The 20,202-nt window shown below is 51.7% G+C and overlaps 1 protein-coding gene across 1 annotated transcript; it reads right to left on the bottom strand.

The window, feature by feature from the left end:
- Nucleotides 1-11,470: 11,470 nt before the first annotated feature.
- LOC116642056 (AN1-type zinc finger protein 6-like) lies at nt 11,471-12,096 on the bottom strand. Its single transcript, XM_032420157.1, has 2 exons — nt 11,883-12,096; nt 11,471-11,802 (listed from the first exon to the last, which is right to left on the bottom strand). Exons 1-2 carry the CDS (start codon nt 12,094-12,096, stop codon nt 11,471-11,473), a joined length of 546 nt encoding a protein of 181 aa, XP_032276048.1.
- Between the last annotated feature and the right edge of the window lie 8,106 nt (nt 12,097-20,202).

The following is a 20,202-nucleotide window of genomic DNA, read 5'->3' as shown; positions in this document are numbered from 1 at the left end:
TCTCACTATCTTGGCTCTCCAGGGGACTTCTACCTGGAAGGTAGGTCCAGGAAGTCCCCTGTGACTGTCCCCTCTGCCCAAGCGCACAGGTACCAGGCTTCTGAAGAGAGACAAGTTGGATGCAGCTGAAAGTAGAGTTTTGCTTGAGTCCTTGTCACTCATGGTAGTGTAAGACAAGGATGTGGAGTCACACTGCCTCCCGGTACGGCCAAGTCCTACCCTAGATCTTCTCTGTAGGTCTGGGGACCCATCATCCCCAAGCCTGGGCACCTCCGCCGCCGGCTCCGCCTGGACCACAGTGACTGTGGGACCCAGCCGCCCCCCGACGCAGGTCCGTGCTGACAGCAGCCAGGCCTTGGGCTCTTTCTCCCCTGCCCAGAGGCAGACCCACTGCACAACCGGCCCTCCTCCCCATCTGCCTTGGTGCCCCCAGGGACCGGCCCCTCCACTGCCACCTCGCCCTCTAGACCCTGTGGCTTTTTAACTCTTTCTTTTGTTCCGTCACCTTCTCTGGGGTCTGGCTCCCCCCTCTGATCTCTGCCTCCCCAGGGAAGCTCTGTTCCCTCTGCCTGCAGCAAACATCCTTCCACACGCAGACACAAACACGCACAGCCAGCACACACACCACACACGACTCACACACTCACATCAATACACAGAGATATCACACACACTCACATCACACACAGCACAGCCCCTCACGTACACACACCACACACACACTCACATCACACACACCACAGCCCCTCACGTACACACACCACACACACACTCACATCACACACACCACAGCCCCTCACGTACACACACCACAGCCCCTCACGTACACACACCACACACACACTCACATCACACACACCACAGCCCCTCACATACACACACCACACACACACTAACATCATACACACTACACTCTCCCCCCACAAACACCACATTCACACAGACATCACACACACCATACTCTGCCCCATAAATACACATACCACACAAATACACACTCATCATACACAGCACACTCTCCCCCTCAACACACCACACAAACACCACACAAACACAGACATGACACACAAACATACACCATGGACACCACACACACGAACCCCCTCACCCCACACACCTGGAGCACCTGGGCAGGCAGTCTGCAGATGGAGATACGTGGAGCCGGAACCGGAAGGATGCCGAGAGATCACCGGTTTGTGTGTGGTCTCTGGTTGCGGGGGAGGGAAGGGGTGGTAAGAGCAGGTGGCAGTGATTTTCTGTCCTGCCTGATCTCCTGGGCACTTCTCGCTGCCCCTCGGCCTGAGGCTTCCAGGCACCACTGGCACCTGCTCAGCCTGCCCAGGACCAGGGACCCTCGGCCAGAGGGACAGGAATCAGTGGCTGAAAGCCCACTATTCCATGTCCTCATGCATCCCTTTGGAGATGCTTTCTACCTCCTTCCTTGGAAGGTCCTGGCAAGACTGGGCCCACTTGCCCCCCGGGGCCACCATCTCACACTGTGCCCTGCATTGGCTTTCCTTCTTCCCTTGCCCCCTGGGACCAACCCCCAAGTGCATGTGTGCTCCCTAGTCCTCGTGTCAGGGCAAGCCCGGCAGAGCGCACACGGCTCTAGCAGCGGGTCTATAGCCTCTCGGGCTCTTTCAGGGGTGGCTCCCGTCTCCCTCCACACCGGGTCCTGTCCCTGACCCCTTATCCTAGGGGCTTCGGCTCTGTCCCTGGTGCAGGGACTGAAGTGTAAGCCACAAAAGCAGATATGCTGGAGTCCTCACCCCCAGTCCCTCAGAATGTGACCTCAGTTGCTCTAGGATATTTACAGAGGCAATCCAGTCATAATGAGGTCACTAGGGTGGGCCCTAATCCCGAGAGGGTCATCATACAAGAGGAGAAATCTGTTCACAGGGACAGATGTGGAGGGAAGACAATGTGAAGAGGCCCAGGGAGAAGACAGCACCTGGTCGTTTGCCTGTCTTGACCTGGAGCATCAGGCTACACAATGTCTTCGTTCTGAGCCTGGAGGTGCTCAGAAAAGCCTCTCCTAGTGACTGGTGATTCACAGTATTACGTGCAGATGGAACGCAAGCCCGCCACTTCCCTTGCTCACCTGAGACCCTGTGGGGTGCGGTGGAGAGGAGCCCTGAGCCTTCTCTAGTTCTGGAGGTGAGAGGGGCTGGTGAGGAGGTGCAGTCCAGGCCCATCTCACTGTGGGCTTCAGGCAAGTGACCCTGGCTGTTCCTTAGTCTCTCCCCTGTGAAATGTAAAATGTAATTCTCGCTTTCCTGACCGCGATCCAAGACAGCACGGAAAGCCCCTCTGAGGAGGGAAAGTGATAGCCAGGGAAGTCACATTGTTGTCCCATAGGGCAGGGCTGGTCAAAATTCCAGAAGCTCTTGGAGCCTCTTGGGGGCCTGCTGGGGTGAAAGAGCATGGGTTTTGAGGCCACACAGAGTTCAAACTGCAGACCCCCTGCTTCCTAGCTTTGTAACTCACCTGAACAATGGGGGATGGGTGACAACCACTGAGTTCCTGTGGGAGCCTTTGGTGCCCTGTGGGCAATCTGTAAATGTCGTCATCAATATCCTGAAAACCACAGTGGCTGCTAGTGGTCTGGGCATGAAACAAAGGTAGTCATAAGAATAGAAAAGAAAACCTGCTGAGCCACAGAGGGTCCAGGGGAAATAAGTTAGAAAGTTCAGGAAAGCACCGGGACTTAGCCAAAAAAGTCTTTGGGGGAAAAAGAAATCAGGCCTTCGGTGAATACCTATTCTTCACTTTGGCCAGGAAGGCACAAGAAGACTTGCTCCCTGATGTTTCTTTATTGGGGGGTGGGGGATGGTCTCACCTCCTGCAGTAGAAGTGACCTCAGGATGCAGGAGGGGAGGGCATGTGGCCCACCCTGCTGGGCCCAGCCTCAGAGACAACTGAGGATTTTAACCAACCTCCTGAGCTGGGCCCTGGGTGACTGAACTCAGGTAGAATCTTATTTTCTCCCTCTTTTCTTTTTTCCTTTAACAAACACATAGGTGACCGCTCATCTGGGCTGGTGTGGTCTGGGAAAGAGCCGCATCTGTCCTTCTCTGAGAACAAGGAGGCTGTCCTCAGTCACCCTCACGATGGACTCTGCAAACTAAAGCATCTCTTGTCCAGAAAAGGGGAAGGGATTACCCTGGTGCCATGTCTCATGGGTGCCGTGGAGCTCTCGCCGTTCCCGGGCAGGGCCTGGTCTGGGTCTCCTGGGGTGCGCTGGCCTTCTGGGTGGCTCTCAGCAGGACAGTCCTTCAAACCCCACCGGATGCAGGGACGGGAGCCACAGCGCTCGGTGTGTGGTCCAGGACTTGGAGAGAGAGACCTAGGAGGGGGGCTGGTGGTGAGGAGAAGGCCACTCCACAGTCCCACGCATGGTCTGCCCTGCAGCTGCCACGGTCCAGTGTTTTCTTCTGACCCTCACTGTGACCTGGCTGTTCCCTTGGAAAGGTTTGTCCAGGCAGCTGCCAATATCCAGGATGGAGACTCTGGGGACAGCATCTCGAAAGCAGCCCACATGAGTTTTAGCTAGAAATAAAAAAAGGATAACATTCAAAAGACAAAGCAGTTCCCTGTTCTTGGCTTGTTACTGTTCCTATTGCTGTGCTCTCAGTGGGGCTCAGGACTGGTCGCCTCCAAGAGGGTTTTGGCCCTGTTGGCACCTGTGTCCTTGTAGAGAGTCCACACAGCTCACAGGGGTCCTTTCTTCCTCACTGGGGCCATTTGCCCAGGTCCTCTGCTTCTCTTGGCTGTGGGAAGGGTCTTTAGAGAGGACAGCTTTGGGTGTGTGCAATAACAAATTTGAGCCCAAAGCCCAACAGCCATCATGGAGCTCTTGCTCTGTGCCACAAAACAAGCTTCCTGTGGAACGGACTCTTCTACCAGGGAGGGCTGGGTTCATTACCAACATCCACCACAGCTCTGGTCAAAGCACAGATGTGGTTCCATGCCCATAGGTGGTGATGGTGCTATGAGGGCCTTCCTGGAAGACTTGATGGCAGAGCTGGGTTTTGAGGGGTGAATAGGAGTCTGGGGTAACGGAAGTGTGGGAATGGAGAAGGTAGACATTCCAGGCAGGCCATAAGCATGTTCAATGACATGAGACAGGCCAGTGTGTTTAGGAAACAGAGCATCTCAGAATGTCAGAGGGCTCATTGTGAACAGGCAGATGGGTCTGAGTGAGAATACACTAGGGCTGCCTGATCATCTTCTCTGTACATGACCTCTTCAGCCATATAACTTGTACTCCTAGAGCCCTCCTGCTGGCTCCTCGCTGGAGACCTCTGTGTCCAGCCACCCCATCGTACTCACAGCTAGGTTAAACTCTCTGCCCTCTCCTGACCAGGTAAACGTACCCATCAGCATAGCCACATCCCCCCTACATTTCAGAATTCTGAATCAGCCTGTACTTGCTGGGGGTGTCAGGATCTCTCACCTGAGTTATTTCACTTGATTCTCACATTCTTCCCTGAGAAATGGGTTTGCTGAGCCCCATGTCCAGGCGACAAAATGGAGGCTCGAGGATCATGACTTGTTTCAAGCCAAAGAGCCAGGAAGTGTAAGCTGGGTCTTGCCACCTGGTTCAAGAAAAGGTCCACCAACAACAACCCCCTACAACCCCATGCACACCCACAGGTATTGTAGCGCCCACAGACGATCACTGTAGGTGACAGGTATCTTCCCTGCAAGAGATGGGTCCTGCAAGTCCAAGTTCAAAGGGCTGTGATCTGGTGATGATCATGGCTGATGTCTCCTGGGTGCCGAATACTCTATGTGCCTTCTCTGGTCACCCCTTGGGAGCCAATGATGTGCGGGCTTATTTCCCAGCTCTTCAGGTGAGAAAGCTGAGGCTGGGCCCAGGTAAGCGACTCATCCAAGTGCCCAGTCTGCCAGGCGAGGACAGGAAAGCCGTGTTTGCTCAGGGTTCTCCTGCCTTGTGGGTCCAGCACTGCAACCTCAAGAGGGGGCAATAAGCTGCTGGATCCTGCCTTTGTTTCCCCCAAGCAGAAGGGAGAGGAAGAGGACAGCCTTTGCCTGCCAATGCTCCTGTGCTCTTCAGCACCAACAGGAGCCGGCCGTTAGATGTGCTCTGGCTGGGAGAAAACACAAACGCAGGACCTGTGATTGATGTCAGGTTGCTAAGGAAAGAAGAGCTTCCAGCCTGGGGCACAGAGGGGACTCACCCATTCTGTCCCCTCTTGTAGTCCTTCCTCCTCAGGGCTGCTGGACATAGGAGATGACACTGCTGCAGGCTTCGAGGAACCCCAGTCCTCCCTGGACCCCCTCACCTTGCTCATCTCATCAGCCCTGCACACATCTTATCAGACAATTTGGGTGCAATGACCAAATGGTGTGGATAGCATAACGATTGACCTTGATTAGTAGTGGGACTTTGGAAACGTTGGCTTTGCGTGTGTGAAAGTGCTTGCTACTTGGCATTCTGTTTTCAAATTTAAAAATGACATTTGTGGCTGGTGGCCCCATGGAGGCCATGGAGGCCTCCTTACTTTCACAGTTGAGGAGACAAGCTTAGAGAAGGCACGCTATTTGCCCACTGTGATCTGGGAGCCTACCCTGTGATAAAGGCGTGCATGCTGGAAGCATCGCTGAGCCTTGCTCCTTCAGCACCCTGACCAGAAAGCAGACTGAGGAAATGGGTGACTGACAGATGAAAAAACAATGTTCCTGTGGCTCCCAGGAAAGGAGGATGTGCCAACTACAGGGACAGCCCAGAACTTTGTAGCAGGAGAAAGTCCTCAGTAAGATCAGGAAGAACGTGCAGGTTGGGTTCTCAGGGAGGCAGACCCTGGGGCAGGTCGAATCTTAGGGATGCTCCTGGGATTCCATCCCCCCTGCCCCTCAGAAGAGATAAGAAGGATGCAGGGTGGGGCTGAAGAGAAGAGGCCCTGTGACACCATCTGGCCAGAGACCCCAGCACACCCTGTGGGGAGCTCTGAGACTGGGATTACCCTTCGGAGTTGTCCTAGGAGGGACACGTGTCCCCAGATCTTGGGTTACATTACTCAGTCTTTGGATGCCTCCCTCAAGGAAGGGGGCATGACTGGGTGAGGTGGCTCTCTGCAGCTGAGACAAATCCCCAGGGAGCTGACCATGCAGCTGAGGGCTCTGGAGCTAAGGGTACACCCTTAATTCCTGAAGGCAGCTGAGGGTTACATTTCAGCATCCTCTGCACACCACCCCTGAGACATCAGCCTCTCTCAAGATATGAATCATGCCTGGCAGGAATCTGAAACCATCTGTCTTTCTGCAGATACCATGGCAGCCTCCCCAGCCATCATTCCTTGTCAGCATCACCCAGTTTTCCCAGCCAGAGTCAGAGAATTTTGCATAGACATTCCATCAACTGACATCCTCAAGGGTGACTATGTGCCTGGTTCTACTGGGGAAGTTGAGGCAGCTGGGCCGGGGAGAAAGAGGCCAGTCAGGCTAAGAGCAGCTGTCTCTGGTGTAATTAGAACTGCACAGTGTCCTTCTGCATGCCTCTGCTCCGACCCAGGTGGCAACAGGAACACAGTATACCACACAGAGATGGTCCCATGGGCAGCTCTTAGGTGCAGGCACAGATTACTCCTGAGCTGAAGCTTGTCCAGCTCCAACACTGGTCCCAAGACCATCCTGTGGGGACAAGAGAAAGTCTGGTTCATTTTTTGTGTGTAATAGTCTTCTGATTCCATCTGGTTTTGTTATCAGGGTCTATAAGGTGGGAGCATGCTAGAGAGGTAGCCAGAGGCTCATCATGGGGCCTTGTGGACCTTGGATTCCTGAAATTTTTCCCCTCTAGGTGTGATGGGAAACCACTGGGTGTTCTTTCTTTTTTGCTTTTACCTTTGTTACTCAAATGCGATGTGCATCCAGAAAAGTGCACAAATTAGTAGGTGTGTAGATAGCTTTGGAGTGTATTGCCATCTCAAGATATTAAGTCTTCTAATCCATGAACATGGGGTATCTTTTCATTTATTTAGATCTATTTTAATTTCTTTCAGCAATCCTGTAGTTTTCAGTGTACAAATTTTTGTACCTCCTTGGTTAAATTTATCCCCAAGTATTTTATTCTTTTTGATGCTGTGGTAAATATAATTGTTTTCTTAATGTAATTTTCTGGTTGTTTATTGATATTGTATGGAAATACAACTGATTTCTATGTGTTGATCTTGAATCCTGTAATTTTGCTGAGTGTGTTTATTGCCTCTAGTAGTCTTTTTTTGTGGATTCTTCTGGGTTTTCTATATATCAGATCATGTTATCTGTGAATATTGATGATCTTACTTCTTTATTTTTAATTTGGATACTATTATGGGCTAATTTTGTTCCCCCCAAATTCATATGTTGAGACCTAAACTCTAATACCTCAGAATGTGACTGTATTTGGAGATAGACTTTGTGGAGGTAATTAAGGTGAAATGAGGCCATGTGGATAGGCCCCATTCCAATCTGACTGGGGTCCTTATAATAAGAGAACATTTGGATGCAGGATGTGTGTACAGAGAGGGACAGGCATGTGAAGAGGGTGGCCATCTGTAAGCCACGGAGAGAGACCTCAGGAGAAACCAAACCTGCCAACACCTGATCTCAGACTTTCAGCCTTTGGAACTATGAAAAAATAAACTTCTGTTGTTTACACCCCCCAGCCTGTGGTATTCTGTATGGCAGCACTAGCAAACTAATACAGACACCTTTGTTTTAATAACAGTGACCTTCCAGAAAATTGTTGCATCTGCTTCATGATCTTTGCTGGGTCACAACCGAGGTCTTTCTGGGGACTGTCTGCAGAGTTGAGGCCCTGACTAGGATTTTCTGACAAAGAGTTGCAGATCTTATACTCATGTGGGGAGAAGAACTTATTCTGGTGTATCGGTTTTCCTGGCAAGGCTGGCTAGGTCAGGCAACATCCCAAAGAAACAGAGGTCTCTCCTGTTTTCCTTCCTTGGTCCCCAAGCCAAGACCATCCTTGCCATTTTAGGACAGCTTTGCCCTCCCCTTCTCCTTTGGCCTTTACCACCCTCTACCCAAGATGGGTGTGGGCAAGTTAATTTGATGGCAAGACTCATTGTCCTCTTCTTTTCAGTGATTATGTTGTTCCCCCTTCTCTCTGTTACCGTCTGGTCTCAGTGTTGACTTTCATCAGAGGGGTGACTGTATCCTCTCTGTGGTTCCCCAAACACTAGGCGCTCTGCCTCACCCTCTCTCATGCCAGACAGTTGGGCCCCATGCAGCCCCAACTTTGACCAACCCACCTCCTAGTGACATGGAACAAAAGACCCAGGAGGAGGGTGGGTATCCCACCCTTTTTACCTCTTCTGGACCTCCTATAACAACTCCCCATGTCCCCCGGTGGGCCACTGAGCTTTGCCTCCAGTGCCATTTCCCTTCTTGTAAAATGGGAATAATGACATGATCCACCTACTCTTTGTGGTGGTCAATCTAAGAGGTTATAAATGCAACATGAAGAAATGGCAGCTCAGGGAAAATGCCTTCTCCAGACAATATCACCTTCAAAGGTCATTCCATTTGGAATTGTGCAACCACCTTCTAGCATGGAGAAAAATTCTCCAGAATGACCAATAAGGCCATTCATTGGTGCAAGAAATAGGAAAGGCCTCTGCATGTAAGTCTGAAGCCTGAAGTGTTCTCAGCTTCTGCTGCATTTCCCTTTAGACCAAGTCAGACCTCAATTTGTTGTTTATCCATCCATGGCTCAATTTTACGACCATGATGCTTCTCCCCTTCAGACTTGGGTTTGAATCCTGGCTCTCTTACCACTGAGGTGAGAGACTATAAGAGCTGTGTCCACTTGAATGTTGCCTCAGTTTCCTCTTCTGTAAAATGGGGGTGCTAATCCCTGTTTCATGGTGTTATCATGAAGATGAAATGAAAGAGTGGTTCTAGGTACTGGATCTAGAATGTCCCAGGAGATTCATTCTAAGATAATAATAAAGTATTTATGTACAGGAAAGTTCATAGAGAGTGGTTTATTACAGGGAATAATAGAAAACAATCTAGGTGTTTAGGACTAAGGGAGTCAGTAAATCCATTGAGACCCAGGAGACCCATTACAGGACAGCAGGATATGGTCCCTACAAAAAATGATGTAGGTATACTTTCAGTGACATGGAAGGGTGGTCACAATAGAGTGTAAATTGTTAAAATACAGATTATGGCACTTTTCTTTAGAATAGTCTTTGGCAATGGGGCCATATTAGTTGTATCAGTCAGCATCTTCCCACCCACAACTGTTTCAGGGAGCTTCCCTTTGCCCATGTCCTCATGGCCAGGCTTGGGCCAGGGACCCTGTCCTAGCCATGTTCATCAGACCAGGAGTGGTTAGTTGAGCAAAGCTGAGCAACCAGATTATTTCTTTTGAGAAGAATCTTGGAAAGCAGACAGAGTGCTAGGCACAAGCATTTTGGAGGTGACCCCCCCCCCCCCCGGGGGTGTGGAGCAGGGAGGATGGTGGGTCAGGAGCCAATAAGGGAAGCTATTCTGTAGGAGGCCAACTGGACTAGGAGGAGGTAGGGTGGAAAGATCTGCAGCCTCAGGGAACAAGAGTGAAGGAGATGATGGAGAGTCTGAGAGTCACCACAGACGCCTTGTCACCGTCATGGAGCTCAGCTGCACCCTGCCCCCTTGCCATTGAGAGGTGTCTCTCTGGGGGTGGTCAGTTTGCCATCATCATGAGTGGTCCTGGGCCTCCGGGCAGAGAAAGAAAGTAGAGCCCACAGTAAGTATTGAAAGAAGCCTGAGGATAAGAAATAGAACCTTCCACATGCCATACAGTAAATGGGGGTCAGTGCCTGTCTCTATGCTCCCACCTTCACCAGGTCAGGGCACATAGACTGGCTTCCAGCTACCAGCGTTGTGGTCTCTCTGCCTTCAGCTCACTTAGTCCATGGAAGTCTGCTGGTGTACAGGACAAAAATGCTGGAGAATTAACATTTCCCACCCCTAGCAACAGACCTCAACCAATGACTCATGGGGGTGGGTGTAGAAATACCCCAGCTCCCTTGCTCCTTGGGGGTGGGGTAACTCAGGATTGCATGTCTACTCTGGGTCCTAAACTTCCAAGAAGGATAGAGTCTCAGTTGCCCTCAGTGGTGACCTGCTTGCCAGCACACCCTTTGTGGGCTCCCTTCTCTTTCTGGCCTCACTTCCCCACTCCTCCACTCCTGTATCTTGGGATGAGATAATCTACTCACACCCACATCCTTGTCTTGGGTCTGCTTCTGGGAGGACCCAAACAGGAGCATATCACCAAGTTTGGTTTTCTCTGCCCCTTCTTGCATCCTGTAGACTTGTCATTTTGCAGCTGACATGGGGTGTGGGGGGGTGTTATGGACGGAATGTTTGCATCCTCCCACCCCTCTGAATTCACATATTGAAACATATTCCTCCAAGGGGATGGCATCAGAAGGTGGGGCTTTTGGAAGGTGCTGAACTCATGAGGGTGGAGCCCTCGCGAATAGGATTAGTGCCTTCATAAAAGAAACCCCAGAGAGTTCCCTTACCTTCCCATCATGGGGGGCCCAATGAAAAGATGGTGGTCAACCAACAAGCAACAGGGTCCTCACCATACACCAAATCTGCCGGCACCTGGATTTTGCACTTCCAGCTTTCAGAACCGTGAGGAATATATTTCTGTTTTTTTTTGTTTTGTTTTGTTTTTTTTTATGGTTTTCCTTTTTATGTAATCAAAGACTGGTGGATAAACATAAATACAGCACAGTTACTTCAGATCATTCTTCATATTGTATACACACAGACCGATGAACGTAATCTGAAAGAAACCTGCAGTCGGCAATGAAACGCATACAACTTTTCCTTCCCTCGCTCAAAAAAATTTAAAAACACACAAATTTAGAATCTCATCAGCACACACTCTCTTGTGACAAATGATTCAGACATAAATAGTGGGTGCAAAGAAACTATATACTAACATATGTAGAACCTTTGTTAATGAAAACCCAGAAGCAGCTGTAAGGATGAAGATACATTCAGTGACTGGTAACTAGTTGTGCCCTGAGGGGCGCCATCGACAGAGATCGTGCTGCAGAGAAAAGCTATGTTACACACACAATGAGAAAATAAACTGCAAGATCAATGCATTCATGTTTAATACTGGAAAAATCACGACCCTCCAAAATTTCTCCACATTTGTTATAAAAGCCCTCTGCACTCAACTAAAATTAAAATGATCTTAAAAGGATAATACTTGTAAAGTTACTTAAGTCTTTTCAGCCACAGAAACTGCAATGGAAATAAATGTTCAGAGTCATTTTCAAAACAAAAACAAAAATCTATTCTTCTGATGACATGCATGATTAAAACGTCTATGCAAGATACATTGCTCTACATTCCCAATGACTAGGAAAAAAAACCTCAAGTCGATTTTTAGTTTGCAGATGGTCAAAGGATTTTGTATTCCAGCAGGAGTTCAAATCTTCTGGATCTTTTCACCAACAACTACTGGATGTTCTTTTCTGATTTTCTCAGCAGCATCAGCTTTGTAACTGTAAGAGCAATTGTGAACATCGGAGTAACGGTGTACCTCACAGTAAACATTTCCACACCGGCATTCAAACCCAGTAAGTCCCACTTTCTTCCTGCACATGAAACAGCAATTCTTTTTTTGTTTTGGTCTTTCAAGAGATTTGCTTTGCTCTTCAGATGGCTGTCGTGCTGTGTCTGACACGGAAGCTTGCAGGTCTTCTGTTTCAGGTCCTGCTTTGTCCACAGATGTACTGTCCACTTGGGAAGATGCTACAGATTCTGATAAAGTGACTGATTTGATACAGGGCTTGGTTGCACAGATGAAGAGGTGGGGTCTAACGGTGACCGAGCGTCCAGGACGCCGCCGTCTGTGCACTGGACGGGTAAACATTCAGACAGACTACTGACAGGAGCTGCAGGGGGGCTTATTCTGCCATTACTACTATTCTGTCTCTGAAGATGTTCTCTATAGCACATTGCACACATGCCATTTGTACGAGGGTTTCTGTAAAATCCGCAGCCAGTGGAACAAAGCACAGGCACTTGGCTGTGATTAGTTTCTTGAGCCATGTTCCTCTGTTGCATACCCAGTGGCGGCCCTCCCCGCCTGCCACGTGCTGCCCGCCGCCACCGATCACCGCCAAAAAGTGGGGACAGGTGAGGCCGCTGAACCTCTGCTCCCTCCATCCCGCCGCCGTGGCCGCCGCCCAATGTATTTCTGTTGTTTAAAATCCACTCAGTCTCTGTGACCCTGCAGCCCAAACAGACTAGGGTGGGTTTGTCACCTTTAGCTGTCTGAGGTCATTGACAGTCACCATCTTCTGCTCTGACTCCCGGGTCTTAGGGGCACTTCTTGTGGTTTAGAGACTCAAAGATCAGGTTCTTTCGCAACAAAGAGCTTCTCACCTTCGTCGCACCACAGCCGTGTGGTTGAGTCTGTCACCCCAGAGGGAAGCCGCTTGTCTGGCTGGAGTGGCTCCCACAGCGGCGCGGGGAGAGGTTGCCCTTGGCGTCCTCTGCTCAGATAAAAAGGGATTTCAGCTAGGTGCTGCCAAGAGTTATGCACGGGGGCAGGGGGCGGCTTAAATGTATTAGCGAAGTTGTCTGCTGAGTAATGGAATTGCTGAAATAATTTGCCGCATTAAACAAACACGGGAATGCAAAACACAAAACCAACCAAACCAGACAAAACCTCCCTTCAACCTGCCGTGCACCCAACAACTGCTTGTTTGCCTTCTCTACGGTATGGCTACGGAACGGCCGTGGCCTGGGAAAATTCTGTTTGTGGAGACAGGACATCCTGCAGGGGTTATTCCTCGGGGTAAAGGGTTAAGTTGTCCCCTGCACGTCGGCACATTCACACTCCAGATGTCAAGATGCAATTTTGTTTGTCTTTGCTGGGGAGACTCAAGGCTATCTAGTGATGTCAGATGTTTTCTGCTTGCATTTCTCAATTAGCATTTTCTAAAATAAAATTTCTTTTTTTTTTTAAGATTTTATTTATTTATTTATTTAAGAGAGAGAGAGAGAGAGAGAGACAGAGAGTACAAGCAGGGGGAGAGGCAGGGGGAGAGGGAGAGGGAGAAGCAGACTCCCCACTGAGCTGGGAGCTCGATGTGGGGCTCGATCCCAGGACCTGGAGATTGTGACCTGAGCCGAAGGCAGATGCTTAACCCTCTGAGCTACCCAGGGGCCCCTCTAAAATAAAATTTCTAAAGAAAGCAAAATTGAGAACACTGGAGATGTGGCAGAAATCACACGGGACCCTGCTCACTGACTCTACATTTTCTAGGCCACTCAACCTTCCCGCTTCCCTCACTATGGTTCACCCGGTGGTGTCCTGCCCACTTCTTGGCGGGCTCTGTCTGACTTTCCACCAGCATGGGGTCATTCCTGTCCCCGCTGGCTCTTCCCAGGGCCGTGAGAAGCTGTGCCACTCACAGCTCCAGGTGGCTGCAAATGGGGGACTCACCCCAAGAGCAGCTCTCCCCCAAGGCCTGAGGGAGCTGGTCAGCACATGCCCTGCAACCTGGCCTTTGGCTGGGGTAACGCTGAGGCATGTGATTTGCAGTCTCTAGAGTTTCTCTAAGGCATTAAGCTCATTGCCCACCTAATGCTGCACTGGCTTGCTGGTGCCTATTCACTGGCTACCTTCTTCACAGTTCTTGACTGAGATTTGGGGGAACCCAAACCAAGGCACACTGCCCCGAATTAGTTTTCTAAAGCAAGTCTGACCGTGTTATGCCCAGGATCAAACACCTCGAGGATTTTCCCACCACTGCCAGAAAAAGAAAAAAGCCCTTTGTTTGGTGCTAAGACCTTTCTTCATCTGTCCTCAAGCTTCCTTACCAACCTCACCTTGTGCCCGCCACCCTCGAACCCCTGCAGGTGCCTCTAGAGCTGCACCTGCTCCAGCCTGCCCCTGTATTCTTGCACAACCTCTTTGTCAAAATGAATGCTGTTGGCCTCGTGGACCCAGATCAGATGGCATCTCCTTGAGCAGCCTCCCTTGATTTTCCCAAAGTTCCTGTTGGCTCCTCTCTGCTTCCACAACTTTCAGTGTGACCCTCTATACAGCTCATGCGTGTATGATGCTGTGTTCCTGGGCTCGAGGTGAGTCCCCTCCACCAATGATGAGTGTCCTGTCCCCTGGGACACAGTCTTATTCGTCTTATAGCTCCAGAGATGACCAAAAGGGCTGGCTCTCAAAAGTGTTTTATTTTTACCAAAGAATAAGCAATGCGTGGATTTGTGTCTTATTCTCCCTGGAGTTCTGGGGGCGGGGGGGCTTTGTACAATGTAACTCAAACCCTGCCATCATATGCTTGGACGTGGCTTGTCAGCTCACTGACACGTCACCAGCACCTATGACTGATGCTGTGACCTGGCCTCTGCCCAGCTCTCCGAAGGCACTTCCCTTCTTCACTCAGCCACACTGACCTTTACTGTCCTTTGCACATACTGGCCTCATCAGGCTCCAGGGTCACGGGACTTGCTGCCCTCTCTACCCAGGAGGCCCTGCCCGGAGACTTACCAGCTGGCTTCACCCTAACGACAGGTCGGAGGTCACTCTTTCCCTGGCTGCCCTGCCTAAGGAGGCTCACCCTTCGACAGGCACAGAACCCTATTTGGTGTGAGCACCGGAGCCCAACTTCTTCCTTGGTTAGTTGTCTGCTCGTTTGCTGTCTCAGGGTGAGGGAGCTTATGCTCGTTTGCATAAGCCCCATGAGTGCGGGGACTTTATCAGTGATCTCTGTTTCTCTATCCCTGACATCTACCCAGTGCTGGCCTGACACACGGAGCAACCATTACCTCCTGAATGGATGTTGGTTTCCAATTCTCAAAGCATTCCATGCATCCAGAGATAAAACAGCCACACGGACATGAATACTACACTCAGGTCCCATTGTCTGGCATCCTTAGGTTACGAGTGAAATTTTCCACACTGTTGAAGTTTAGACATTGAAAAAGTAAAGTGCAGTTTCCAGACATTGTTCTAAAATATATTAAACACAGACTTCTCGGTCTTCAGGAAATAAGCGTACCACACAAATGTCAACCTTTTCCTGAGCCATTCCTTTCAAGCACATAGCTCTCTCCTGCACTGGGGCATGGCTTGTCGCGGACTGGAAAAGGCTTGGTCCTGATCCACCCAGGTATCAGTGCCAACCAGCGCGAGGGTGCTGGAGGTTGGAGGTCCCCGGGGGCTTCTGGAGCCAGAGCTGAGGGCCAGCCATTCGGCTGGGGTGCCAAACGAGTCGCTGATGAAACAGCTTCCGCGGGCGTGGGCACATTCTAGCAACAGCCTGGAGCGCCTCCGCCCAGAGCGCGTGACTCACGGTCCCTACCCGCCCACCCCCACGGGGGACAAGTGCCCCCTGCCCCACTCCCACCCCTGAAGTTTTCTCCTTGCTGGGAAGGCCACCTCAGGTTTGTTCTGATGAGAAGTTTCATACCTCTTTCTCCTCAAAGACTGAGTGCTGCAAAAGCAGTTGAAAAATAAATAGAAAAAGCTCCTCTTTGAGGCTGCACACAACAGTGAAGAGAGACGCAGAGAGACGGGAAGGCCTGGAATGGGGTGCTAAAGGAGATCTGAATAGGGGTAAACAGGGAGATGAGGGAGGGGGACACAAGAAGGGAGGTGCAGGCTGGGACGGGCCACTTTGCCAAAGAGTCAAAGGGGACAAATCATGACCCGCAGTCACCCAAGCATTTTGGTCAAGTGGGATGGATAAAGGAAAAATATTTGTTTATCAGATATTTCAGGAATGTGTGCTCTTTCTCACAGTTGATAGCTTTCCCTGGAAAATGTCCCACGTGGACAGAATTGGCAGGGGCAGAACACAGAGCAGCCAATGTGCGACCACCAGGGCACGGCCCAGAGGACAGCCTTGCGGCCGCCGCCTGCAAAAAAAGGTGGCCCTCCCTCACCCTGAACCGACCAACGGTGATCGGCAAGGGAGACATTTCCGGAAAGGCAAAGTGCACGGCCCCGAGCCTGTGCCAGCCACTCACTGTGGATGGGCGTGAGAGCCAGCCATGGCTTGGCACCATGCAGGGGCTCTGCTTATCAGCTGCCAGACCGGTTCCCCAGGACGGGTTTTGGAACTGATGGGCTTGCGCTTTCTTTCCCTCCACTTCTTACTCTTCTGCGAGGCTCCAGAGAGTGAGGGGGAGAAGCAAGCAGACTCTTGGTCCTGTTGAATGCATGGGGGAGACGTCTAGACCCTGGGGTCTCCAGTGGCCAGGAGGGCCATAACCGGCTAGAGTTCCTGTTCCTGCTTGCCCCTTACTGCCACTGCCCAGCCTACCGGTGCCACCCAGCCCAGGCTAGAGGGAACTTTCGGGGACTCCAGGGCACGCTCTTAAACCTTGGTACTTATCAGAATCATCTGCATGAAATCCAGATGCCCAGGGGTCCCGGAATCAGCATCTTGTGAAGCTTGCGGGTGATTCTGGTGTGCAGACAGGCCGTGACTCACGGCTTTGTAGGAAAGAAGAACTGAAAGTGCCTTTCTGACTTAGTTTCTGGGCCCCATTCATGTCACCTCCCTGGTGTTTCTCGAAGTCCACCTGCCCGTGTCCATCCTCATCCAGGGCCAGCTGCTCTCCCCAGGCTGTGGCAGGACCTTCCTCTTTGGTGTCCCAGCTCTGCTCTGTCCCTTTCCCCAGGCTTTTTTTCTTTTTTAAGATTTATTTATTTTAGAGAGAAAGAGAGAGTGTGTGCACACAAGTGGGGGGAGGGGCAGAGAGAGGGCGAGAGAATCTCAAGCAGACTCCCTGCTGAGCATGGACCCTGACACAGGGTTTGATCTCAGGACCCTGAGATCCCAACCTGAGCTGAAATCAAGAGTCCGATGCTTAACTAACTGAGCCACCCAGGCGCCCCGTCCCTTCCCCTAGTTTTAATACACTTGCTTTCAGGCCAAAGACCAAGATGCCAAGAATGTCCTCCAGGGCTCTGGCCTCCTTTGCAGCCTCCTTCTCCTTAATGCCCTCCAGCCATGGGGCTTTTCCTTTCAGTTCCTCAGTTGTGCAGGCCTCATCCTACTCAGGGGTTTGCACATGCTGATCCCTCTTCTAAACACTCCATTCCCCACCCTAGATCATTCCTCCCGAGGATTGCAATATAGCACCTCTTCCTCTGAGAAGCCTTCCCTGACCACCATCCCTCCACCACTCAACATGAGATGTACTCCCCGTCATGGGTCTTGTCACCTTTTTCACTTTGTGTGCTTGCATGTGCAGGTGTGTACAAGTGTCCATATGCACGTGTGCATGCCCATGCATGTGTATGTGGTTGTAGGACGATTTGACCCAGCGTCAGCCCCCTGGCTCAGCCACCAGCTCCACACAGTGGAGAGCCAATGCAGTGCCTGTTTGCCTGCTGATGCATCCCCAGCACTTTGCAGGGAGCCCCTCCCACAGTAGGTGCTCCACAGATTTGTGTTAACTGAAGAACGGATTCTCGTACCTGATCCGGCGAGAAGACGCTCACAGACGTGCCTCCCCATTTGTGAACCACTCCTTCTGATCTCTCTGGTCTCCTGTTCCCAGGTTGGACCTGTCCTGCTGCCTGTCGGAGTCTAACAGATGTGGCTTTCAGCTCTCGCCCCAGCTGAGGCCTGGGGTGGTGTGAAGTGTCACTGCTGCCCCCTCCCAGTGTTGGCCTGGGGTGGGGCGGTACCTGTTTTCCAGTGAAGGTCCTGCCCTCACCATGGTCGTGGGGCTCCCCTTGGGACCGGCTGTCAGGTGTGTGGCCTCTTCTGATGTCCAACCTGGATTCAGCCTTTATCCTTGAAGCCTGGATTTACTTTTTGGAAACTGCCATATATAATTGGGTGTCAAATGGCTGGGAAAATGTCGGCTGTTTGGTCATAAAGGATCGGTGTGGCTTTTCCACTGAGGCTTGTAAACGGGTGCAGAGGCAACTCCAAAGTGAAGAGACAGAGGGTATGTGAGTGATTCCCCTTCGGCTGGCCCACCCTGTCCCCTCTGCAGCCCTGCAGAAGGACCTGACCAAGACCCAGCGGGTTCTGAACCCAGTGTGTCAGCCCAGGCTGCCTCCTCCTCCTTGCCTTGCAGACCTGTTCCTACAGAGTGTTCCAGACTTCCCCTGGCTGATTTCCCAGGGCTCTGCAAGGTCTGGCCAGCAGAGGGCACGGTCCCCTACATTCTGGAGGCAGGAGGACAAGAGTAGCCTTGGGGGCCTCTGCAGCTCCAACTTCACCCTTTCCAAGCTATAGGGAGCCACAGAGGTGCCTGGTGGGAGCTCGAGGAGGCATGGGTGTCCCTGAGGGAATTTCACAGAGGTGGCCGTTCCCCAGATGGGGGTCCCCCAGCAGAGCTCTCCCAAGCTGGGTGCACAGATGCCCCCTCTGCCCTCAGTCCTGGCCCAGGCCCAGGCTCCTCTGTGCCAGGAACAGACCATTGTCCTAGACTGGGGTCTCCCCATGGGGGGGCAGCCGGGAGAACTCAAGAAGAGACCCCTGATCTGCTCTCCGTGTTTGCCTTGGGCTGGGCCGGGTGAGAGGCAGCAGCTCAGGCGATTTCACGTTTATGTGGACAAATGCTACCGAGTACCTTACGACACGCCAGCCACAGTGATAAGCACTGGGTGAACCAAAACGTGAAGGCCCAGCCCTCGTGCCCTGTGCTGTCCGGTGGGGAAGACACATTCAACACATAATTGCATGCATTACTCCAAATTACAAATGTGGTGAGTACAATGAAAAACAAGAGAGGGTGCCCTGCGAGAACATTGGGGGTTCCGCCTGCTGTGGGGGCTGGGGGTGGGTCCATGAGGCCCTCCTCCTCCTGAAGGTCAAACACCGGGGCGTGACCTCCCTCATCCCTCTGTTCCAACCATCCCTTTAGCAGGGATGCCCTGGCCTCACTTTAGCAGAGCAATGTGCCCGCCCCCCTTTCAAGGCCTAAGTTAAAACGCTTTTCTGCTCTGAAGCTGCCCCTCCCATTGGGCTCCACGCACCTGTAGCCATGTCAGCTCCAGGGAGGCTCCTACTCAATTTTTACCATTTCCAGCACTGTTTTCCATTTGCATCACATGTGTTACTCTGCTCTCCCTGTACTGGGTGTGAACTCCTCGCAGAAAGGCATTCCATGTTGGAGGGCATCAGAATGTCTTGGGATTAACCTGTCACTCGGCACGTTATTTATCTCTCAGGCTCCTGCTATCCCTGCGGGGTCCCAAGGATAACAATGATGAGCCAAAAAGATAGAAAAATGGGGTGAACTGTGCACAGATTTTTAGGGAAAATGCCTGGGTGAGAGCAAACCTGGGGAGAGCTGGGATGAAGCCGGAGCTGTATCTCAGCCTGGCCGCTCAGAAAGGCTGTGCCCTCCAAAACCAAGAGGTGGCCCGATGTTGCGTGTTTGCACAGAGATTTCCTGTGCTTGTGTTCACGTGCTAGTATTGCTCAAGGACTTCCAAAAGGCTCAGTCATAGTGGATTCACCCTCTGTCCGAATCCCTGTCATCTGAACAAAACGTGAGTCCCTGCTTAGTGACAAACCAGGCTGGAGGGCTCGGGGGTTCCTGGCCTCAGCCCAGGACACCCCAACTGGAGACAGGGCGTGTGCCTCCAACTCATCTGCTTTGTCTGGCCTCGCCTGTCCCCGCCTCCCACCTGCCTCAGTTGTGCAAAGGCAGGATGTTTACTTGGCGGTGCAGCCTCTTGCGTGGGTTTTTGTACAACTTTGAGACTTGTGAGAAAGACACGGGGTGTGCAGCTTTTGAGGGTCTGAGAAAGGTCCCTGAGGGGTGACACGCTCCGGGGAAAAGTCTCCGTGTGGGTGAAGGGTTCGACTGTGAGTGGGAAATGCCCCTGCGTGGCCCGTTGGATGCTGGCTCTTCTTTCAGAAGCCCGCAGAGCTTGGCCTGGGAAGTGCTGCTGCAGCAAGATGTATTCGCACGAGAAATGGGATTTCTAAACTGCATCCCCTGCACATTGCCCAAGAAAGAGCATTGGAAATGCTGCTCCCCAGCCTCATCCCTCCTTGCTCCCGAGGAGGGTCGGTGCTGGCCGGTCAGGTCTGGGATGCAGACAGCGTGGAGCAAGTCCAGCCTGGGTGCGAGGAAGGACAGGAAGGAGGGCAGGTCTGGCTTCTGGCATCGGCCTCTGGGCCAACTTTGGTTTTGGGGGCTTCAGGCAATGGA

Source organism: Phoca vitulina, unplaced genomic scaffold, assembly GCF_004348235.1.
Source record: "Phoca vitulina isolate PV1807 unplaced genomic scaffold, GSC_HSeal_1.0 scaffold22, whole genome shotgun sequence".
Taxonomy (NCBI): Eukaryota; Metazoa; Chordata; class Mammalia; order Carnivora; family Phocidae; genus Phoca; species Phoca vitulina.
This window is presented reverse-complemented; position numbering and strand designations above follow the sequence as displayed.